The sequence below is a fragment of the Siniperca chuatsi genome, linkage group LG24 (assembly GCF_020085105.1).
Source record: "Siniperca chuatsi isolate FFG_IHB_CAS linkage group LG24, ASM2008510v1, whole genome shotgun sequence".
In the NCBI taxonomy this organism is placed as follows: Eukaryota; Metazoa; Chordata; class Actinopteri; order Centrarchiformes; family Sinipercidae; genus Siniperca; species Siniperca chuatsi.
The window spans coordinates 15604275-15628407 of NC_058065.1; the positions used below are offsets into that span (position 1 = coordinate 15604275).

Genomic DNA, 24133 nt, shown 5'->3' on the forward strand with positions numbered 1-24133 from the left:
GTTGGCACTCTCAGATGTCTGTTTTGTGTCTAAATTTGCTTTCTCATAACTTAGATGCATACATCGTTTTTCCACCTTGCATGTGAGATTTATAAACAGATGGCTCAAAAATATGATATTACTCATGCTGGGGATGATTCAAAAGACATTTAGATGGTGAGAGTGAACCACCACATTTTACAATAATTTCAGTTTGTCAATTTCCTTCTTTTCTCTCTTCTTTCTTTCTTTACTCTCCCTCCCTCCTCAGCTCTTTGTGAAGGAGCTACAGCAGTGGCAGGGTCAGGTAGATGAAACCAATGCACTGGCCAACAAACTGCTGACACTGTACGCCAACGACGACACGCACAAGGTCACCCAGGTCAACGACAACATGGTGGCTACCTGGACACACATCAACAAACGGTAAGGACACACACATATACTGTATATAAACACCATTCTACATCTCGTTTGAACACAAAACTAAATCAAAAAGCAACTAATATGATTTCCAAAGAAAAAAGAAAGGACACCTGTGATACTGTTGATCATGCCCTGCTTAAGCAGAGGTCGCTTAATATAGGGATGTTGTACTTAGTGTGTGAAAGTCAATGGGCAAAGTGGTTTTAAGTTAATCTATAATGGAGTGCCCCAAAGATCTGTGCTTGGCCCACTTTTATTTTCTCTTTACATTTAGGAACATGTAGAACTTCTACTTATTGTTACACAGATGATATAGCTTTGTATAGCTGTGGATCTTCTCTCCCAGATGCACTTCATAACAGTCAGCCTGTAATACTTTGCTGTGTCTGCTCACTCAACCCAAGATTGTGTTGAATGCAAACAAAACTAAGTTGATTTTATTATTATTATTTTCTAATGCTAGGAGGAAACCTATATCCAGTGTCTGACTGGATATTGTTACAATTCAGGGGAAGACAATGGAAGTTGTTACTTGTTATAAATATCTTGGTTTAGAATGATGTGTGCATCTGGTCTCAGAGGTCCATTCATTATTGGTCCCCAGAGGATGAATCCTACTGACTTTTATGATCCCCTGACATTTCCTCTAGCGCCACCGTTAAGTTGACATTTGTGGTTTTGTGTGAAATGTCTCTGACTATTGGATGGATTCCAGTGTAATTTGGTACAGACATTCATGGTCCTCTCGGGACAAATCTCAAAGTATGAGGACACTAGGAATGTAACTAATAATTATTTTCATTATAGATTAATCAACCAATAATGTTCTGGATTAATGTTTTGGTCAGCAAAATGTCAGCGAAAACAGTCCAAAACCCAAAGATATTCAGTTTACTATAACATTAAACAAAGGAAAGCAGAAAATCATCACATTTAAGAAGATGGAACAAAGAATCTTAGTTGTTGTTTTTTCTTGCCATGCTAGTGGCATGGCTCTAGAGATGGCAAAGTCGGTTGGTCCATCAGTCAGTCCACCACTTTGGTCCAGACTAAAAAACAGCTACTGGAGGGAAAGACATCCTTCATGTTTTCTGATCCAGCCAGTTGGAATAGCCTGCAAAAGGAATTTAATTTGATGAATGTAATATCTCTGGCAGACTATTTTAAATATTGTGGTAAATTAATCATTTATTAATTGTCTCTATTCTTAGCATGCTTATTAGCCTTATTGTATTTAGCCTTATTCTAGTATATTTATATATAAAATATATCAGCCTGTTTTCTTTGGTGACATCTAGCTTGCCATGTATCTGTGTCTCTCCAGTGTTTCAGACAGAGAGGTGGCTCTGGAAGCAGCTCTGAAGCTGCTGCAGCAGTTCTACCTTGACTTGGAGAAGTTCCTCAACTGGCTGACGGAGGCTGAGACGACCTGCAACGTTTTAATAGACGCCACCAACAAGGAGAGACTTCATGAACAGCCGGCAGCCAGGAACCTGCTGGCACAGTGGAAGGTAAGACACAAACACACACACACGGGCTGTTATATATTCCTGTTCCCCAGACTGTGCACAGCTCCACTGATGGATTTTCAGGTCACAAGTAATAAGATGTAACTGAATGACCTGGTATTGTTATTACAACATTGATTTTCATTGCAGATCTAAATCTTTAAAATTCTCTCAGTATAAAACTGAAAAAAAACAAGGCCAAAGAGCTTGTGTTCCTTTAGTTGAAGCATACATAATCAACACATACTGAATGTATACTGAATTCATTGCATACAACAGCTGAATTGTAACACAGTGGTAATGTATTTCTTATTTGGAATTATTGAGCTTCTGCTGGATATTGATGAAATTAATAGATTAATTGTGAGTCCAAACTGAGTCATTTGGAAGTCTGGTGAGCTTTACATTCATATTTCGTTCATATTCCTTAATGACGTGTTGAAGGTGTGCAACTTTTCAGCTCACTGTGGCTGTTCCTTCTTGTACTATTTTCCCCTGGAATATTAAAAAGTGAACCATTGTGCAGATTGCGCCAAATATGTCCGTATCTTGTGGAAACCAATTTTAAAAAGGTGAGATCATTTGAGAGTGTATAACAGTATTTGTTGAGGTTGCCGATTAGACTCCATGCTTAATTAAGCGTGAGCCCATATGAAGATAAGAGAGAGTACAGGGTCCCCCAGAGTTCATGGAAAGCTTTTAATGTGAAGCAGCAACAGCAGGAAAGGTTCCGTTTGTATGGGCAGTAACTTAACACAGCTCCACTACGGCTGAAAGCGACCAGTAAGCAAAAAAATGCCCTTGATATCTGAAAGTACAAACAGGCATGCAAACTCCAAACCGCAGAGATTCAGTTAGTATTAAGAGCTGAACACTTAGATTTGTCTCTAGTCTCCCGCATTTCCACATGTTGAGCCTTCAGTTTAGCAGAAGACACGACTGCTACCAAACAGGTCCACGGCACTGCTGTGGAAGCGCAGATGTTTACGGCACTGCGTTATTCAAGCATGCTAAACTGTACTAGTGGAAAAACGTTATTAGTGCTGGCATTTGTGCAGAATAAATCAAACAGGTCCTCTGCATTTTTCTGTTGACCTGTTTAGGAAGCCTATTTTCCCACTGTTTGTGTGTGGATTACAATTATTGAAGCAATGTTAGTTTCACAGCTACTGGTTTTACAAGTCTTTTATAGTTATTGCCATCCATCCATGACAGTTTTTACACCTGATGTTATGTAGATCTTTAATGGAGCAAAGCAAGGGATCCATGTTACGTTTGTGGCTGAAGGAATAATCATTTATTTGGAACAGAAGAATTTGGTAGATCAGGATTCAGGCTGAACAGACAAAGAAAACGACATCACCTACAGAAACTCAAACTTCACCAACAGAAAAAGATGTCTTAGTCCTGCCCACACTGTTTGATTGACAAGTGATCGGTAAGGAGTGCAACAGTGATCAACGGAAATCGAGAAAATGAAAATGTTAGTGATTGCAATGTTTTGTCATATGTGATCTATCAGAAATCCAGTTTCCAGCTTTTGACCGAGAGTTTAAGACACTCTTCCTAGACTCTGTCCCGGCTGGTATGACAGGAATGCTGACATGGCAGCATAGAGAGACTTCATTGGCCAGTCGGTGCCTGGCAGACAAATGCAAAATCCCCCCACTGCATTGTGGGTGTTGAAGGGAAGGCTCTGTTCTGTGAGAGAACATATTTTGACCCTTGGCCCTCACCCTGCACCCACACACACTTTCTGGTGAAACGGCGTGCGCACACACACACACAACATACATACTGTAAAGGAAACATACAGGCACACAGCTCCATTTTGGAAATTAATTTTCAGATACACACTGATGCAAATTCATGCCTGTGCACACTTTCCTTTTCACACACACACACACACAGCTCAGTCAGTACAACAGCAGCACTGTATGCAGAGCTGTGATAGTCTTCTGTGTCCAATTATAATGGCGGACGGCAACGCGGCGTAGAATCCAGAGAGCGCATACACACTCATGGGCTACAGCACAGCACGCAGATAACGTTTAATTGGAAAATGAGCGCACTCATCGTTTTATGCACCCTTTTAAGTTCTCTCTGCCTCTCTCCTCCTCTTCTCTCTCTTCTCTCTTTCTCACCCCCTCTGTCTTTCGAACTGGCTCTGACTCACTCTCCAACTCTGTCTCCCTTTTTATGGGTAACTAACTCTCTCTCCATCTCTCTATGACTCTCCCTCCCTTCCTCTTCATCTCCAAATCTCCCTCTTTGTCACACACACATTTAAACAGAGGGCATTCTTATGCAGTCACATTGGGAGCTAATTTTGAGGGAACAGAGGAAGCAGAAGATGATGCTTCTTCTTCTTGACGTCTAGTTTTGGGATTCCAGAGTAAAGTTTTGAGGATGCTGCGCAGGAAGGTCTACCATGTTCAGGTTGGGAATGAAAATCAAGCACTATTATTTTTTATTTGATTTATATAATTTGTATCCTAAATTAGGCACGCCTTGACAAAAAAATGATTTTGATCTAATTTGAGTGTTAGTGACGTTATTGAGTATATTGCAAATTATAACAGTACCAGAGTTTAAAATACAAACACGAGATGGTGTAGACATCTGTTTAGTGTGTGTGTGTTTTGAATTTGTAGCATATTTAGGTATAAAGATACTATTTTTGTACACAAAAAAGAAATATTTTGTTGTTTTTAGACTTAGGCATCTTCAATAACAACATGTCACATTGTGCACAAAAGTGCTTTTCCTATAAACAAAAAGTCTAAAAGTAAGCTGATTCTGCTCCTTGTGAGGCATTTGAGGTCAACTGAAGGACAAGTTCTGAAGTATTTTCACAAAAATGTGATACAAATAAGGTGAGAATATAATGTGAAACCATCAATTTAAAATGAAGACATCAAAGTTTAAGTTCATATGAAGGTACAGGGCTGGGATTGACTCAACGTTCAAATGGATCAGAGAACATTTAGACCAAAGGAAAAACTGTAGGAAACTTCCTAGAAGTATATTTAATACATTAGCCAGTCCAATACTGCACTCCACCTTCACTGTCTTTAGTGCTTTCTATTTGTTCTATTCTTGTCAGTGTCCTGTTCTTTGGTGCAATGACCCATTTTCCCCCTCAGGTATTATTAAAATTTTATATCTAATCTAATCTAATCTAATTTATCTTAAAACTTCCAGCGAGTGTAACATTCTTTTACAGGATGTCTTTAAGGACATTTTGACAATATTCATAGCTTTAGTAAACCTTACAGATGCAATATAAAGGCATTCTCATATCATACAACAGGTTGTGTCATGGATGATAGTAAAGTTACAAATCTCAGATGACAGGATTAGTTAAGATGGAAAGTTTCTCAAACCAAACGTGGGACTACAACCTGTTTCAGTGTTAGCGCTCAGCAGGCCTGGAATGTCAATGCAGAAATAAAGAGTTCAAGTAAAGTGACACCTGCCATTCTAACATGGTTGATTGAAGAATAACATTTAGTGCTTTGGTACTTGTGTTAATGCTATTTAAGGATAAACTCTGAGAGAAATGTTTTTTAGAGAAAAGAAACCTACAAAGTTTTAAAAGTGGAAAAATTACAGTGGCCGAAAAGAGCAAACGCACTGCAACTTAACACATGCAAATGGCCAAAAAACAAGCAAATTAAGAAAACATCTTCATCAATTTGATAACACATGTGCTGCAAATACACACAACACAACCAATTACAGAAATGCGCTGCAAATGCACACAACACAACCAAATACAGAAAACAGTTATTTAAATGAAACCATGTTTAGAGGGAAAATGTCTCTTTAGTGGTATTGCTAACAACTAGTAGACATCTGAAATGTGACAAGGGGCCCCAACTAGACACTGCTTTTTCTGTAAGGGGTTACAAGCCAAAAAAGTTGGGAACCACTGGTTTAATCTATAACAATGCATTTTATTTTATAAGCTGATCACATTTTGGAGTGTGGTGAAGTAAAAAGTACAAGTGGCATAAAATTGAAATACTCAAGTAAAGTCTAAGTACCTTAAAACTGTGCTTCAGTCCAGTAATAAAGCAAATGTACTTAGTTACTTTTACCCCCACTGAGAAAAACATAACACCTTTCTTTCTATTAGTATTATCGAGAACATGTGAAAAGTGTTTTCCCTGTTGCTTGAACAACATGTTGATGAGAGGAATGTCATAATGTGTAGGCAAATCACTTACTCAAGTAAAATTAGAAATTGAAGAATTTATGGTACAATGTTATAAAGTGTTTATAACCTGTAGGTTATAGCTTTACTAATGTTTAATGAATAATTTATTTATGCTGTATAGATCAGTTATATAAGAATACACGTTGGGTTACCAGGTTGTGGGAATTCCTTCTCCAGCATCTTTAAGTCCTCAGGAAGAACCCCCAAAAGGACTGTTGTTCTCATTATTATTATTATTATTATTTATTAAAGGATTTATTAACATTACACTTTATAAAACCTTTATAAAGGGTGCCTTATCAGAATTTATTTCAAAATGACAATTTAAAAGCAAGTGGCAGCACCCCCAGATTTCTTTCATTTTCAAACTTGTAGCCTTCAGCCCCAACTGACATCACTTGAGGACATTTATCAGACTTCACACAGCTCCCTCTGGAGACACAAACAGATTTATACAACTTTTTTCACATATGCTGTAGTACTCCCCAAAGCCTGTAAACACACTTTGATGTGTAAAATCAGTGGAGTTTCCCTTTAAGAACAGTTCATCATTTTACATTTTAGGAAAATTTTATCAGTCGATCATTCTGTTTAATAATATGTTGTAATAATGAAAACTACGGCCATAGATAGTGTCAAAAATGGGGGGTTGATTTTATTAAAATCTTAAGGATTATAACTTTAAGCCCTATGCCAATTACTTAATTACTTGTGAACAGTGTGGTAAAGGTTAGGTGTATATTTAAATAAGACCTGGCAATTGATTCAGTCAAGTAAGACTTGTTATTTTACTTATAGTAAGTAACTTACTGGAGAAGTAGTAGTGCTCAGGTAAAATTAAAGGTCTGCCATATTAAGGACATTGGCATTTAATTTGCTTACATACACAGCAATGATTGATGTCACATTTCTCCCTGTCTACTTGCTACTTTTGGTATTCTTTTGCGCTATTCCCGAACAAGAAAAGTTCACAGAAATCTAGCTTGATTCCTTTTTCACTTTATAAAGATTTGTTTATTAAGTACTGGTGTCCTTGTACCGTCTTATTGGGAACATTAAGAGATTCAGTGATGGATTGTTTGTAGGAAAAATGTTTACAGGTGGGACCATCGCTGACAAAGTTTCCAACTGATTCCACGCTGAATAACACATCTTGACATTTAAGTGCTACAAAAGATTTCATCCACAATGCATTACGTCCTGCATTATGGCTCAATCCTGGTGGTTGCTGCTTTTAGAGAGTAAATCACTCTCTCAGATCCTGATCCCATTACTGAGCACTCGAGCAGTGAAAAAAGTGAATTCCTGAAAGATGGCCGCTATTACCAAGAAAATGAAGTGTGTGCTCCAACAGAATTTACTGCTCTTGCTTTTTTTCCCCCACTGACTCTTACTGTTTGTGTGTGTGTGTTACCAGGACCTCCAGGCAGAGATTGACAGCCACACAGAGCTGTATCACTCCCTGGATGAGAACGGGCAGAGGATTGTGACCTCGCTGGGGGACTCGGAGGATGCCGCTCTACTTCAGAGACGTCTAGACAACATGAGCCAGCGCTGGAACGACCTGCGCAACAAGACCCTTAGCATGAGGTGATGGGAGGCTGGGGTTCCTGCAAAAGAAAGCATGCTCAATCTGATCTTTTTTTTCTGGGAAACCCTGGAGTTTACATAAAGCAAAAGAAACAAAAATATCTGTGTTTGTGTTTCAAGGGCCCACCTGGACTCAGAGATGGCCCCATGGAAGAGGCTCCACATGTCGCTGCAGGAGCTGCTGAACTGGCTGAGGCTTAAAAGTCAACAGCTGGAGCAGGAGCCGCCTGTAGGGGGTGACGTCCCCGCCGTGCAGACACAGCTGGACACACACCGGGTAGGACAAACACACACACTATGTGGGACACAGACAAACACTGCTTGTCTCTGTAGCATTTTTGTTGTTTGTGAAGTTGGGCTGTTCCATAGAAATCCATATAAAATACAAGGCATCTACAGTATATTCACTTTCTGTAAGGGACTGCGCAAAAACTATTTATAGGATGGGGTCAGCAAAGGGGGAGGGTTAAGTGTTTTTGTTTTAGTTGAAGGCAGGATAATCACTCTTTTTTGGGAGAGCAAGGGAGGGTCTTATATTTAATTTCAGCCTTCCCTTGTGAGATTTAATGTTAATGTGCAACATTTTGGGAAATACACTAATTAGCTCTCTGGCAGAAAGTTATGCTTTGATTCCACTGGGCATGGCTCTATGGCGTCTCGTCCAAACATTGTCTGCACCAAAATGCGTCACTTTTTAAAAGCCAACAGTGGCTTCTAGTTACTGTTTATTAATGGAATTATTCTTCAGACCAGGGGAGATCTAAACAGACACACTTTATTGTCTGTCCTTCCACAGTTAACCAAACTATTACCAAGAAGATCTTAGTGTTAGAACAGCGTAAGATCACATGGACTTTTGTGTTTTGCTATTTTCTGGTGCTGTTTGGCACAAGTCGCTCCTGTGCCTATTCTGCTCTAATAACTGTTTAGCAGTGGTACTTAGTAGCTCTTGGTTCATGAATAGAGTGACTGGAATGTTGGAACATAAGATGCTCCCATTTTGTTCTTTTTGCCATATTTTGGGAATTGCTAATTTAATTTCTAAAGAATTTGTTGTCTATGTGAAAATGTATATTCTGTTAGCATATTTAAGTTTAAATTTGGGTACACCTCCTTATATTCTTGTACCTAACCCATGCACTTAGTTAAAAATGGAGAAATAAATCATACCACCTCAACGCTGTTCTATTATTTTGAGATACTGGGAGGAGGGTTTTGAAGTTCTTTGTAAGTCAAGGGGAGGGTCAAAAGAAAATATTCACAACACTGAGGAGGGACTAACATTTTTTTTTTAAGTGAAACATAAGTTTAGCCCCCCTCCTCACCCCATTATTTTTCATATAGCCCCTAATAATATGCTTAGCCTATTACTATTACTGTTATTCAGTTTATCACAGAAATTAAGTGGAATACTTTGGTATTTATCCTTCCTGAAAGTGTAGCTCAGAGTCACAATAAAAGAAAACACTTTTATAAACCTTCAGCTCAACACCAGTGCAGTAAGCAACCAATAAAACAAATCTGTTTGATACTTTCATAATAAAAAGTTTTGTGGTTTCATTGCAAAGACTGCCATTTATATTTGAGGCAGACTTCATGTCTCTCCGACTAACATTATGCAAATCAAAAACTCAGAATAAATGGAAAGTATAGTCATACAGGTTAAATGAAAAACCCATTTTATGCACCATTTTATGCAAAAGAAGCAAGATGATTGGCTCTGCTGATTTGGTCATTTCATGTATAAAACTACAATGATTCTGCAAAATGGTGAGTCCTTGCAGATATACATTAGGAAAAGGCTTTTAGTCAAAGCATTTCACAATGAATGAAGACATGTTTTAGTATGAGGGGCCACTCAGATACATGGACACTTGAATCTAACAGTGGCAGTGTGCATTATTCTACCCATACCCATGCACAGAATACTTACAAACTTTCCAACAACAACAACAACCTATCATCAACCTATCAAAGACATCATGTCTTTTATTATAATTATGCAAAGCATTTGATTGAACACTTTAACAGTAACATTCACATGTCAGTTACCAATGGTGACCACTGGTTGTCATGGCAACAACATTAAGCTTTTTGTGGTTGAACTATAGTAATCTCACACTGACGATAGGCTTGCGGTCTCACACACACTCACAGGTGGCTTTGTACAGTCTCGCCCGCAGTCTGCAATGAGTATCACATACATAAGGCAATTTATTGCTGCCACCATGACAAAAAAATTCTCAGTTTCTTGTTATAACAAGAGCATTTTCTTGTTCTAAAGAGATCCTTTTCATGTTATAAGAAGATATTTGTCATGTTATTATGACATTTTTCTTCTTATTACTAGATACCAAGTTATTCTGTTTTTAAAAGAAACTTTTCTAGTCAAAACATGATAAGTTAGTATATTGTTAAAACAAGAAACTTCCATAACAAGAAAAACATCAGTGCCTAAAGGTACACTGTAGCCCACAGCAATCATATAACAAGATTAATCCACGTGGCAGGATGTTATTATGTATCATGGCTATGTGCTGCTTTCGTATTGTTTTGTGCGCCTATGCATCATTACTTTCTGTGATTTGGTAATAAGCACAAGGCATAATGACATTAGGAATGACGGTGCACTTAAATGAGCGTCCAATTCTGCGTCTCCATGCATGAAATAAAACATAAACCATATAAACCAGTCACTGTTGCTTTTTCCAGCCAATACAATAGGCTACAATGTCTCTTTGACTGGATTTTTTTATTGTAATAACAACATAACCAAGTCATAATGTTATAACGAGAAAAGGGTTTTGTTTTAATGACACATGTTGATTTTGTGTAATATTGGGAAAGTTTTGTGATATAAAAAGATAAAGTGATATGCTGTTATAACAAGAAAAGTTGCATGTTAAAACAGAATCATTTGTATCTAGAAATAACAAGAAAATATGTCATTATAACATGAAAAACATTTTGTTAGAACTCGAAAACGATGCCATTAAAACAAGAAAGCGTTCACATTAAAACCAGAACAAATTTAACAACAAAGGATGCAACAATTTATTTTTTTTTTGTCATGGTGGCAGCAATATGCTGTCGTAGCAGAGAAATCTTAAGGAAACATCAATCTTGCACCAGGGAGACTGACAGGTGTGTGAGGGGAAAAAAATGGCCCCGTAACACAAAATATAAGCAATTTAAGCAGATGTGGTGCAAGGCACAATAGGAGCACTGTGAACTGTGCAAGATCAGATCAAAGACTACTCACTATAGGTCCAGACCCATAGTGAGTGGTCTGCTGTGCGGAGATAAGTGCAATTAAGGTAGTTGTGTGTGTGTGTGTGTGTGTGTGTGTGTGTTTTCACAGGGCTTTAGGAGGGACTTGAGAGCTAAAGAGCCAGTTGTGACCAAGGCTCTGGACGATGTGGGGGTCTTTCTGTCTGAGCTGCCCCGAGACACACCATCACCTGAGCAGAGAGGTAACACAGACACGTTTCCAAAATGATTAATTTCAGACAATTCTTCATATAGGCTCTCCTCCATTTTTCTTACAACAGTTAAGATTGTCCCCCTTCAGCACTTCAGACTTGCTTTGATGTTTTTCATGTTGGATGGATTAAGAATGTAACCGTCGTAAGAAGCATTTAGGTTAGGTTATTATAATAAAGATACATTTACATTTGAACACACCTTGTGCCTGCCATTTAAATGTAGAAACTGGAATGTAAATATAGGAAATAACTTAGAAATTAGTGACATTTTCTGCCAGAGCAGCACCGTGATCAGCCCCAACACTTGAAGTCCTACATAAAAGGAAAATATGAAATTAATGTGACAGACTTGTCTCCTGCCTAAAGCTCCTTTTCCTCTCGTCTCTGACTCACACAGTGAATTGTGGACCCTAGTAACAGCCTGGTAACATGTAGGTTATGCACACACACACTGTACTGCAGCACCTTCTGCACCATGGCAGCAGCCCAGTAAACAGTCTCTTAGAAAACAGCTGAACTTTAACTGTGGCCCATTAAACCCATTCAAATGCCAACTCAAACACACTCGGAGAACTCAGAAAGAAAGGTTGAACTCCAGCTGCTAATCACTGCCGCACCGAGGGAAATGAGCACTTACTTCTTCTTAGAAAGTCATTCTGTCTCAGCGATTAGACCTTCGAATCAGCAGCGGTTGGGGACATCTAAAAAGCAGAATTGACACAGTGCTTTTGAGTGTATGACATTTTGCTTGGTTTAAATTCAGCTGGCTTTCCTAGAAGAGACCCTGTGTCTCCACAAACAGCCTGAGTGGTTTGACATATAAGTGAGACAGTCTCTCAGGAGCTGGTCTTGTGCTTTTGGTTGCTTTAAAAGAAGTAACAGGCTTTTAAACTCAAATGGCCACGTCTTAAATTGCAGCTGAACAAAGTTAGAACTGTGCATAGGTGAAGACATTCAACGGACAATCACAGCAGAACTTCAAACAAAATATATGACAAGAGACTAAAAGATGCTGTAGGGGCTTTAAAACGATAATGAAAATGTCTTTAAGTTTTCCAGAAATGTCTGTCAGACACAGCAGTCACACAGCAAAAATACGACTGCAGGAGTTCTTCTTTTGAGTGCTGATATTCATGTAGCAGCAGTCCTTATTAGGACATGCATTTCCACACAGATTTTAGGTGGAATTAAAGTTATTAATTTCATCCACATTTATCCCCACAAATCTGTTTTAGTTCAAATGAATAGATTCTTAAGTTTTATTAGAACACACAGATTAATCACAAGTGGCTTAGTAGAGGAACGATTATGTGTGGAAATATATTTATTCAAGGGTCCTGAAAGCCTATTTTCTCACTGCTTTTTGCTATGAGTGATGGACTTCGACATGAACACATTATTTTCTGCCAAAGGTAGAACAGTTTTGGTTATTGCACATGAGAGATTTTGGTATTTGTGTTTTTGCTTTTCCCACTATTTTGAAGTGGGCGGTGCTCAATTGTAAATAGGTGTTGTCACTCACTGCCATGCACCAATCAGAGTTCAGCAACTTTTGAATGAAAATGCAAAGACAGTTATGGATTATCAGAGCTTTTTAGCCTGCTGCAGCTGAAACAACACTGATGAGAGCTGTGAGGGTGAGCCAGCACAGGGCACAGAATGGATCCCAGCAGGAATTCATTTTTGCCGTCACTACCTTTACATGTTGATGTCTGAAAACCAGTTGTTAAACCAGTTTCCGGCATCCCTTCCCAGTTACCGGCATCCCTTTCCAGGCCATCAGAGGAGTTTTGATCAACTGCATCAAAGGCTTTTGATTAAAGATATGGAGACAAAATGTCATGTCTAAACCTCTAATTAAATAATTCAGGACAGCTCAGAGTAACAGCTGACATGGTGCTATGATTTGCTTTAAATCGTAATTACAAATGTGCTTTTGTTTTGTCCCCCACAGACATTTAAATATTAGATGTAATATGGGTAGAGAAAGAAGAATTTTTAGATTTGTGGATTGTGTGCCACACAGGGTTCAGTTATATTTGCTGTTTTTACTGTTACCAGATGTTTTTTTTCAGGACTTGTTCTTTCCGTAACCCTCAGATATCAGCCCGGAGGAGCGTGCCCAGAACGTGGGGCAAATCCTGCGCAAAGAGGCAGATGACGTAATGACCAAGTGGGACCGGCTCAATGGCGATTCAGCTGACTGGCAGAGGAGGCTGGAGCTGGCTCTGGATCGGCTGATGGAGCTCCAGGAGGCAGAGGACCTGCTGGACGGACAGCTGAGGCAGGCCGAGATGGTGAAGGAGGCGTGGGAACCTGTTGGTGACCTGCTGATCGACTCGCTGCCAGAGCACATTGACAGAGTCAAGGTCAGACAGAGTGACACGCTCTTTAAATTTAGTTGTATGTACTATCAATATACTGTATTATTGTCAGAATAGTTTTTACCCCTTGGTATATTTACTCTAAGCAAGTGAGATCATGGTTGAGAAGACTAGTGATTTCCTCTTGATCTTGGTGGTATTGCATGTTTTTTTTACAAGTATAGGAATTTTTACATTTTGGGAAATATTCTTATTCACTTAGATGAGAAGAATACCATTCTCATCTCTGTTCATTAAATATGCTTGAGCCAGCCGATTAGCGTAGCTTAGCACACAGACTGAAGGTAGTGGGGAAACAGCTACCATGACTCTGTCCAAAGTGTTACTATTTACCTGGAGGCTGGACTCAGACAGGGAGTAGTGAAGGTAAAATGTTTATTGATAAGAGAGGAATGATGGTGGGATACAGGCCGGGGTTGGGAGGTGGCGTGGCAGAGGGAAGCCTGATTGCTGAACCACCTTAGTGGCTAGCCGTCTGAGATGGCACCCACCAGTCACACAAAGCAGCCACTTTCTTAATTATGAACTTTAAGCCTTAGTATAATTTAAACAGGTGAGTTATATAAAAATCCCCCCCCCCCCTGTTGTCATGAATGGGTAAATTAGCTAAAACCAAAGCTTTTTTTAGCTAAGACCAAAACCGTTTTTTTTACCAGGTTGTAAACATGTTTATTTCTGCTGTGAAGTTGGGCATTTTAACATTGGGGCTCTATGTGGATTGACTCTTTGGAGCCAGCCCCCCAAGTGGCCATTCTATGAACTTCAGTTTTTTCAGCCATGGAGGTTGCTGCTTGGTTGAAACTCTTTTCAAAAACACTCTCGATCACATCTCAATCTTTATTATCATTATTATTATTATCATTATTATTATTATTATTATTATTATTATTATTATTATTAATTAAAAAGCAAAAAAAAGTATAGTCAATTGTCAAGTAAATAGTAAGTTAGTTAAAGCTCACCAAAACTTCTTGTCGTATGAGTGTCACGCAGGGAAACAGGGAACACAAGGGAGTAGGACCCAAACACAGACAAGAGGCAGAGCTGGTGAAGTTCAATGATTTAATGGCAAGAGAAATTGTACAGCGGGTTTACGGGTATGATGAGGCGGGCAAGGTTTAAACCGGGAAAACAGTCCAGCATGGGCAAACAAATCTAAAGGCAGGCAGAAAAGTCCAAAAGTCCAATCCACAGGGAAGGTCCAGGAAAAACAAGGAACAAAAACACCAGAACAAGGCTGGGATGCTTAACATAAATACAATGTACAACTGAAAATGCACATGCAAATGACAATGACAAACTGACACTGAACAAAGGAAAAACTCTGACTAAATGCACTTAGGTAGGAGAGACAATGAGACACAGGTGTAATTAATCAGGGAGGGGCAAACAATCAAAACTGGAGGGAAAAGCAAACAAAGACTGGAAGTAAAACAACTAGACACACGAGGAGAGGAGAACACTTCAAAATAAAACAGGAAACAGGACAAAACCCAAAAACTATGACATTTCTGGCATTATTCTGTGTGTATTTGTTTTCTCTTTAACTTTCCTGAGGAACATAAATATGTTGGAAGTGATTTAGAAACCCTCTCCTTTAACCCTCTCCACCATGTCAGAACTTGAGTTTATGTGAAAGAACAGGCCCCTCTTTTTTTTGTATTTTGAGCCATAAACAAACCTTCTTTGTGCCATCAAGCATAGCTGATAACTCAGTGTACATTTTAATACAATGCTGCTAGTCTTCTGAATGTCTTATTTGTTTGCAGTAAATTTACAAAGGTCTAAAAAATAAATTGATAATGATTCTATATAGACTTGGTTGGGTCATGAAGAATATGTTAAATAAATGAATCCACTCCGCCCAGTCATATTAATACTCATATTCCTCATTGATAACTCATTCGAAAGCCTTGTTCTTAGTCTTTCACACCCAACCTGGAAAACCCGACAGCCAATTCTATTTGTTATAGTGTACCATGCTCCTGGTCCTTACTCTTAATTTTTATCTGAATTGTCAGAGTTTTTATCAAGCTTAGTCCTTAAAACAGATAAAGTAATTATTGTAGGTGATTTCAATATTCATGTGGACCCTGAAAATGATAGCCTTAATACTGCATTTATTTCATTATTAGATTATTATTTGATTGGCTTTTGTCAGAGTGTACATGAAGCCACTCACTGTTTTAACCACACCCTTGACCTTGTTCTGGTATATGGCATTGAAATTGAACATTTAATAGTCTTTCCACAGAATCCTTCTTTATCTGACCGTTATTTAATAACTTTTGAACTCCTATTACTGGACTACACGCCATTAGGCAAAAACTCTTAATCTAGATGTCTATCTGATATTGCTGTGGCTAGATTCAAGGAAGCAATCCCATCTGCATTTAATTCAATGTTATGTCTCAATATAACAGAGGACTCCAAATCGCAGTCCCTCCCAAATTGACCATCTAGTTGATCGTGCTGCAGGCTCACTGTGAATGACACTCAATTCTATCATTCCTCTAAAAAAGAAGATAGTAAAACAAAGAAGGTTAGCTTCATGGTATAACCCCCAAACCCGCAAATTAAAGCAAACATCACGAAAACTTGAAAGAAAATGGCGTTCCAACAACCTGGAAGAATCTCGTTTAGTCTGTCAAGATAGTCTCAAAACATATAGGAAAGCCCTCCGTAATGCCAGAGCAGCTTACTGCTCATCATTAATAGAAGAAAATAAAAACAACCCCAGGTTTCTTTTCAGCACTGTAGCCAGGCTGACAGAGAGTCATAGCTCTATTGAGCCATGTATTCCTATAGCCCTCAGTAGTAACGACTTCATGAGTTTCCTGCCTTCAACCGGTACCGACTTATCTTCAAACACAGGAACCTTAGAAACAAGTGTAAAACCTGATATACCTGATATATATTTTGACTGCTTTACTCCCATCGACCTTCTTCAACTAACTTTGAAGATTAATTCATCTAAGCCATCAACCTGTCTCTTAGACCCCATTCCAACTAGGCTGCTTAAAGACGTTTTACCCTTAGTTAGCACTTCTTTACTGGATATGATCAATCTGTCTTTATTAACAGGCTATGTACCACAATCCTTTAAAGTAGCTGTAATTAAACCGCTTCTTAAAAAGCCCACTCTTGATCCAGGGGTTTCAGCCATCTATAGACCTACTGTATATCTAACCTTCCCTTTTCTCTCTAAGATCCTTGAGAAAGCAGTCGCCAATCAGTTGTGTGACTTTCTAAATAACTATAGTTTATTTGAGGATTTTCAGTCAGGATTTAGAGTGCATCATAGCACAGAGACAGCACTGGTGAAAATTACAAATGACCTTTTAATTGCATCAGACAAAGATCTTAGTGCTGCGTTTGACACCATTGATCATCACACCCTATTACAGAGACTGGAACATGTAATTGGCATTAAAGGAGCCACACTAAGCTGGTTTAAATCCTATCTATCAGATCGATCTCAGTTTGTACATGTTAACGGTGAGTCCTCCGTGCACACCCAAGTTAGTCACGGAGTTCCACAAGGTTCTGTGCTTGGACTGATTCTATTCATCTCATATATGCTTCCTCTGGGCAATATTATTAGGAAACACTCCATAAACTTTCATTGTTATGTGGATGATACCCAATTATATCTATCGCTCAATCCAGATGAAACTAACCAGTTAGCTAAACTTCAAGCATGCCTTAAGGACATAAAGACCTGGATGACCTGCAATTTTCTAATGTTAAACTCTGACAAAACTGAAGTTATTGTACACCCAAACACCTCCGAAACACATTATCTAAAGATATAGTTATTCTAGATGGCATTGCCCTGGCCTCCAGCACCACCGTAAGGAACCTCTGAGTTATCTTTGATTAGGATTTATCCTTTAACTCCCACATGAAACAAACCTCAAGGACTGCCTTCTTTCACCTACGCAACGTTGCAAAAATCAGGCACATCCTGTATCAAAATGATGCTGAAAAACTAGACTATAGGCCTAGACTGCTGGGAGACTTCCCATGATGCACTTCTTTCCTCTCTCCTTCTCTCCCTCTCCATCTGTATGCATTTTTATCCCTTACTGCATGTTACTAATTCAACGTCTTCTCTCTCCCGTAGTTCCGTGCTTTCTCATTTCTCTCCTCCCTCCTTCTGTCACTTTCAGCAGGTATTTCTGCTTTCGGAGCTGCAGAGACTGGATCTGTGGTTGTGGGCCGCCTGCTGCCCCCGTGTTCCTGCTCGACAACTGCTACTACAGTTGTTATTGGCTCTGTTACTAATACTGACATTATTTTTCCTATAGCTGTCATTCCTATTATTACTAATTTATTTATATTAACACTACAATTACATTTCTACTATTTAAAAAATTCTAGGTGGTATTTGCATTGTCCCTCCCTCTCCCCCCCCCCCCACGCCCCTTTCCCAAAACCTCTCTCCCACCCCCACCTTTCCCAAAACCTCTCTCTCTCTCTCTCTCTCTCTCTCTAAACCTAACATGGCAGCGGTGGATGGCCGCCCACCATTGAGTCTGGTTCTGTCCAAGGTTTCTGCCTCTTAAAGGAAGTTTTTTCTTGCCACTGTCGCCAAATGCTTGCTCATGGTGGGATTTGTTGGGTCTCTGTAAATAATATTATAAAGAGTACGGTCTAGACCTGCTCTATTGGAAAAGTGCAATGAGATCTTCTGTTATGAATTGGCACTAAATAAATAAAATTGAATTGAACTCATTGGTGTTATCTGTCCTCTCACCACTGTAAACAATGCAGCATAACAAACAACCTGTATGTGTGTGTTGCAGGAGTTCCAGGAAGAGATCGCTCCGATTAAAGATGATGTTACACACATGAACCAGTTGGCGTCCACTTTCGGCCTGCCCGACATCCAGCTGTCGCCTAGCAACCTGGAACGCATCGAAGATCTCAACACGCGCTGGAGGCTGCTCCAGGTACACACTCGTGCACACACACGCACACACATATACACACACTTCTTCAGGTGTGGAAACACTGGAAATCTTCTGCAGATATGCACATATTCTGAACATATCTGCCTTCAGACACACATTTATGTCAACAAAGATGCACATAAACTCATGCCAGGACTGAAGGCTGTACACACCTCAAACAAATACACTCAGTTATTATAAAATTATGTTTCATCTACAAGTCTCCACAACTTTGTTGCTCTGTCAAGACTCTTCAGCCAGATGTGGTGTTTAGTGATTGTAAGGCTGTCACAGCATAATCTCCACTTTATTTAATGATAGTGAAAAAACAAACTGTCTGATGTCTGAGCAATGTCTTTTGTCCAACTCCTGTGAGGAGATTACAGTTATGGATATGGGATTTTTGAGACCGATACTGATTTTAGAGAGGAAAAATTCACTGATTACTGATACGGCAACCACTATAGTGAATTTTTTAGCTGGAATGAAAATAGACCTTTTCTTTGTGGATTGTGCACCGATATGACTATGCAAAGGTAGTCAGAAGGCTGCTTTCTTAAACAAATAACTTTATTAAGATTCTTTAAGTTAAATATTCTTTAACATGTTAAATAATTTAACGTATACACTGTCAACCAATTCTAGAAAGAGTGAGAAAATAAAGTATAAATAAAAATTAAATAAATAGCTAAATATGCACAAAGTAACTATAGCTGTGAAATAATAATAATAAATGCAGTGGAGTAAAAAGTACAATATTTCCCTCTGAAATGTAGTGGAGTAGAAGTATAAAGTAGCAGAAAATGCCATAGAAAGTAAGTACCTCTAAATTGTACTAAAGTACAGTATTTAAGTAAATGCACTTAGTTACCTTCCACCACTGCTCTCTACTAAACCATGTATTCTCTACTCTATCAAGTTAGCTATGAGATTCATGCTACAGCTTTGTTCCGATTCTGAACCATTATTTCAATGGACTGAACTCCAATCAGAAACGCTTTTTCTTGCTTATCAAAACATGTCATTTTTAGCAATATGTTGCTGTTAATATATAACATTAACGAGTACGATAAGCTCGTTGTCACAGAGAATAAAAGATGGGGACGTTTATTTACTTTCCAGCATTGCATCTCACCAACTAGATAACAATGTTAGCATGAAATCACACATAGCTGAGTTAATCCACCACCGCACTGTCATCTGCTGAGCTGCAGACAGACGCTCTGATGCTTACCTTTCAATCTGCTACGTTACTGACTGTACTGTCAACTATAGCTGGCATGAGTGACATGGCGGTTGTCAGGGAAAGGGTTAACGTGATATTAGTTATCACTCATTCTTGAGAATTGGGACAAATCATGTCCTACCAAAAAACTACTCAACACACTAATTAAATTTTTTTGGTGTGAAAATATATTTTTAAAGGATTTATATATATATATGAAATAAATATTATGTATAAAATGTTTTGGTCTGCTTTCATTTTTTTAACTTCTAAACTTGCCCTGTGCCAGGAAACACCCTTGTCCCAGACAAGAATTCACAACTTCAAACAATTAACTGTGTCCCCTGAGTGTACGTGCATTGTGAACCCACACAATGTGCGGGTGCACATCTTACTATCTGAAAAATGTGGCCTTTAAATAACAGGAAAATACTACGCTATTGACTTTAGACCAGGGTTTGTTTTGGTCAATGGTGCAATCGCTTTCTACTGCCTCAAGATAGCAATGCGCCACACCTAATTTTAAAACCAACATACCCATGGGCACACAGATGGGCGCAAGTACATTTGCTACTTACACAAAGTGGGCGTGAAAATGACAACTGGGGTTTAGAAAACATTCCATTGCATCAAAGCATTTGGTGCAAAAGTGATGATAAGATTTAATACTTTTCATTGATACTTTGATGTTTATTTGTTAAACTAGTGTAAATTGTGATCTTTACTTAAATTTATTCAGACTCTGAGTTGGTATATTAAGTATTTATAATTAGAATAGAATTATCAAATTAGAGTGATTATAGAGTTTTTATAATGTGTTGATAATGATGCCTTACAACCAACCAACATAATCTTTTCAGGTTACCTTACACTTTTGTTTTTTGCTTGCACACAAAAGAGTGTGTGTCTATGTGTACCTGTGAGCATATGAGAGTGTATATGTTACTTTATGGGAAGGCTGTAGTAAGGACAAAAAGAACACACACACACAAACCCCATGTATTGGTGATCAGAGGCAGCACAGGGTGTGCCTCTCTCAGTCTCAATAAACCCAGTGGCAGCCATGCTGGAAGTCAGACAGTGATTGTTACCAGGGGTGACAGATCGAGCCAATCAGCTGCCAGAGAGACCAACTAATGCCGAGGAGTCCCGGGCAGAGATGGGCGCCGTGGTGACACCATGGTGACGGGACCAGACGGCTGGTCTCTCTGAAGTTAGCAACTGACCAGATGTTTGCACACACATACATACACACACACACACAGACACACACACACACACACCTTTGTCTTGTGGTGAGGGTGAGAACATCAGTGTAGTTGATGTAGATAGACAGAGGGAGAAAGAAAGATGTGATTTATGGTTATATAAGAAACAAAAACTTGAATGTGCCTGTATTTATCAAACTTCTAGGAATTGCACTTAATACTGCTATAAATAAAACATGTAGGAATAAAAAAAATATTTAAGCTGAGTGTGACCATAAGACTCATTTATCAAGCTCCTTACTCCTACTTGAAGTGAAGTTTAAAGGTGTAAGTATACTCTGTCAGAACTGCTTGTGCGCAACCATTTCTGTAACTTTCCGAAACGGGCGAGCCGACATCCCACCCACTTCACACAGTGACTGGTCAGCTGTGTGGAGGTGAGAAGGGAGCCAAGGTATGAAATTATCTCTCTAGCTCACTTTTTTCATCTTCACACAACTATTTCTGTCAATTCTCATGTTTTCATGAGTGCAACGCTATGAATGTCTTGCAGAAGACACTATCTGAAAGTGTACGCCGTATTTAAACAACAGGTAATGCGAAGTAGTTCTGATCAAACATAGTAATCCTTGAGAGCAGCTCTCAAGTGTGCTCAGAGCAGGAAAAGTCAATCAGACACAAAGATTGACCCTAAATCTGCCATATTGCTCATTCTTTTAAACTGTCTTTATATTTCACTTGGTTATGTTATTCTGCAAAGACATATATCATTTTATATATGACAGTCATATATATGACAACATTATATATGACAACTGACAGTTAGTAAGCAGTCATCAAGCTTGTTTGCTCAGAACTTCCCCCCCTTCAATAAAACTTGTAATTGAATGAAATGATGTACAGTCCTGAGAACAAAATGCCAGGGAGACATAAACAGCACAGTACAGAGAAAATAGAAAGAATCTCAGAGCTGTTGTGACTGATTAGCGCTAGCTTGTTCCCAGCTGGCTAGCCTGTTTTGCTGTGGCACTGCGTTATTTTATATTTATTTTGTATATTTTTGTTGTTATTTATTCCTACCCAAGTCCCGCCCTATTGTGCTGTGATTGGCTAGCTCATTACGCTTCCATTTGTGATTGGATGCTAGCTCCACCGTTTTTTCTGTCCCACTAGCAACACTAGTGACACTACTGACGTTGACAATTTCAGTTAAAATAAAATTTGTTATGTTATCTAGGGAAAAGGCTATGCTTATTATCTTAACGTATGCCCCTCAGAAGTATTAGTTTCAGTGTGGTAAATTAACTAATCAGGACGCGTCAAAGTAACGAGTACTAGCCAATCACAGCACAGTAGGGAGGGACTTGACGCAAAACGGGTCGAAAAAAAAAAATAATGCTGTGGCACTTTCTCATGTGACCAGGTCTTAAAAGACTTCTCGAGCTCTCTTAAATTTTAAGTTTGCAAGTAGGAGTAAAAGTGTTTTTTACTTTTTTTTTACTTTTGTCTTTCACTTTTAGCAGTTTGATAAATACAGGTCTTGGTAAGAGACTACGTGATGCATGTCTCATTTTCCCTTTGGAATGGATTATTCTTTCTGTTTACACCGATATGCATGAGCTGATATAAAATGGTAAGAAGAGAATTAAGTGTTTCATTTGGACTGAAAAGAGGATTTAACTGCCAATTTTTTGAAAAGTCAGTTTCCATTGCAGGTGGTTCATTGGGAGCGGAATGTTTGCCCAGGAATTTTGGCATCACTTTTAATGGCAGGGTGGTAGATAGAAATCTGTGTGTGTGTCTGTGCATGTGTGTGCGTGCGTGCAATGTGTGTTTGTGCTATCATGTTTTCTGCTTTAGTTAATGTGGTTTAAATTTTAGGTGAGTGCTTGTCTTTGTGCATTTGTTGTATTTGTGTGCGTGTGTGTGTGTGTGTGTGTTTGTGTGGTACCTGCACATTCAGTTCACTTTAGTCGTTTCACAGTGTTCTTTAGTGTCTAAAAGGTTGAAGCTGATTGGTCGGCGCGGGGACACTCTGAGTAATTGCGACAAATTCCTCCTCAACAATCCCACTCCTCTCGTTTTTACAATTCTGATTAGGTTACCATGGATACGGGGAAAAGCAACTCAGGCAGAAATGGATTGGGTGAGGTGGACTCAAAGGTAATTTCATCATTTGGTTTCATGTCACATCGAAGCCCCCCCGCCCAAAAAAAAGGACTGGTCATCACTGTCATGGCTTCATCTTCATCTGCTCCTCATCTCATACCATGAATCATGCACACATACACACACACACCCCTGACAATGTGTCATCAGTGGCCTTCTTATTTGGGTTGTGGATGAAAGGTTGGATGGTTAATCAGCCAATCTGTCCACTCAGACTGGATAATAACCAATCGCAGTCCCTCAGCTCCAAGACTATCAAATAAAGTTGAGATGCTTTTAAGCTTCCAATGATTCACTTTTTTACTTCCTGGAACAAAAATCTGTCGCTAATCAGCATCTGCCAAAGCTCTGCATGCCGGCCGGAGCTGCATGTGTTGCCTGGGAACATTAGATCATTGAACATTGTGTCAGGAAGCATCAGTGATTATAGTCATACAGCGGATCCTCTAGGGACGTTCAGGGTGCAGCTAGCTGGCAAGTGTTGGTACCAAACTGAAATCATGCCTGCAAGCATAAGCTGTCTTTTTATGTGAAGTAAACATCACATTAGAAAGGCTTAATGGAAGCAGAAGATTTTTAGTTTGTTTACTCAATATTGCCGTTTGTCTAATAAATAATGAACAAAGGCTTGGTTCAGTCTTACTGAACCACAGTTTAGAAGTCATTTGGGGCATTTGTTGAGTATTTTGAGTATTAACAAATAGCATGTCTTGGTTTTTATCTTCAAACTGCATGAATTATAGCCGACATTAGGTCACACCAACATTAATGACAATGTATATTTTATGGAATGGACTGCATTTACTGTATATAGCGCTTTCATCCAGAGCACTTTACAATTTGCCTCTTAGGCCACTTTCAGACCGAATTGAGCCCTGCATGAAAAAAGGCAGCCCTCTCATTCATTTGAATGAGGCCAGTCAGTCAGCACAGTGGGGGTGCCAACACAGAGGGCTCTGGCAAAACAACGCAAAACAACGCA

General features: G+C 39.0%; 1 protein-coding gene across 20 annotated transcripts in view; it reads left to right on the plus strand.

The window, feature by feature from the left end:
* dmd (dystrophin) overlaps nucleotides 1–24133 on the plus strand; it is a 419464-nt gene that overhangs the window by 319293 nt on the left and 76038 nt on the right. For 13 of the 20 annotated variants that reach the window (XM_044188364.1, XM_044188362.1, XM_044188354.1 and 10 more), the window contains 8 exons: nucleotides 251–405; nucleotides 1730–1916; nucleotides 7553–7725; nucleotides 7846–8002; nucleotides 11087–11198; nucleotides 13311–13579; nucleotides 18403–18549; nucleotides 23083–23145. In XM_044188364.1, the coding sequence (XP_044044299.1) occupies nucleotides 251–405; nucleotides 1730–1916; nucleotides 7553–7725; nucleotides 7846–8002; nucleotides 11087–11198; nucleotides 13311–13579; nucleotides 18403–18549; nucleotides 23083–23145 (1263 nt within the window). The remainder of the gene's footprint in view (nucleotides 1–250; nucleotides 406–1729; nucleotides 1917–7552; nucleotides 7726–7845; nucleotides 8003–11086; nucleotides 11199–13310; nucleotides 13580–18402; nucleotides 18550–23082; nucleotides 23146–24133) is intronic. The other 7 variants (XM_044188369.1, XM_044188360.1, XM_044188361.1 and 4 more) reach the window with 1 other exon arrangement.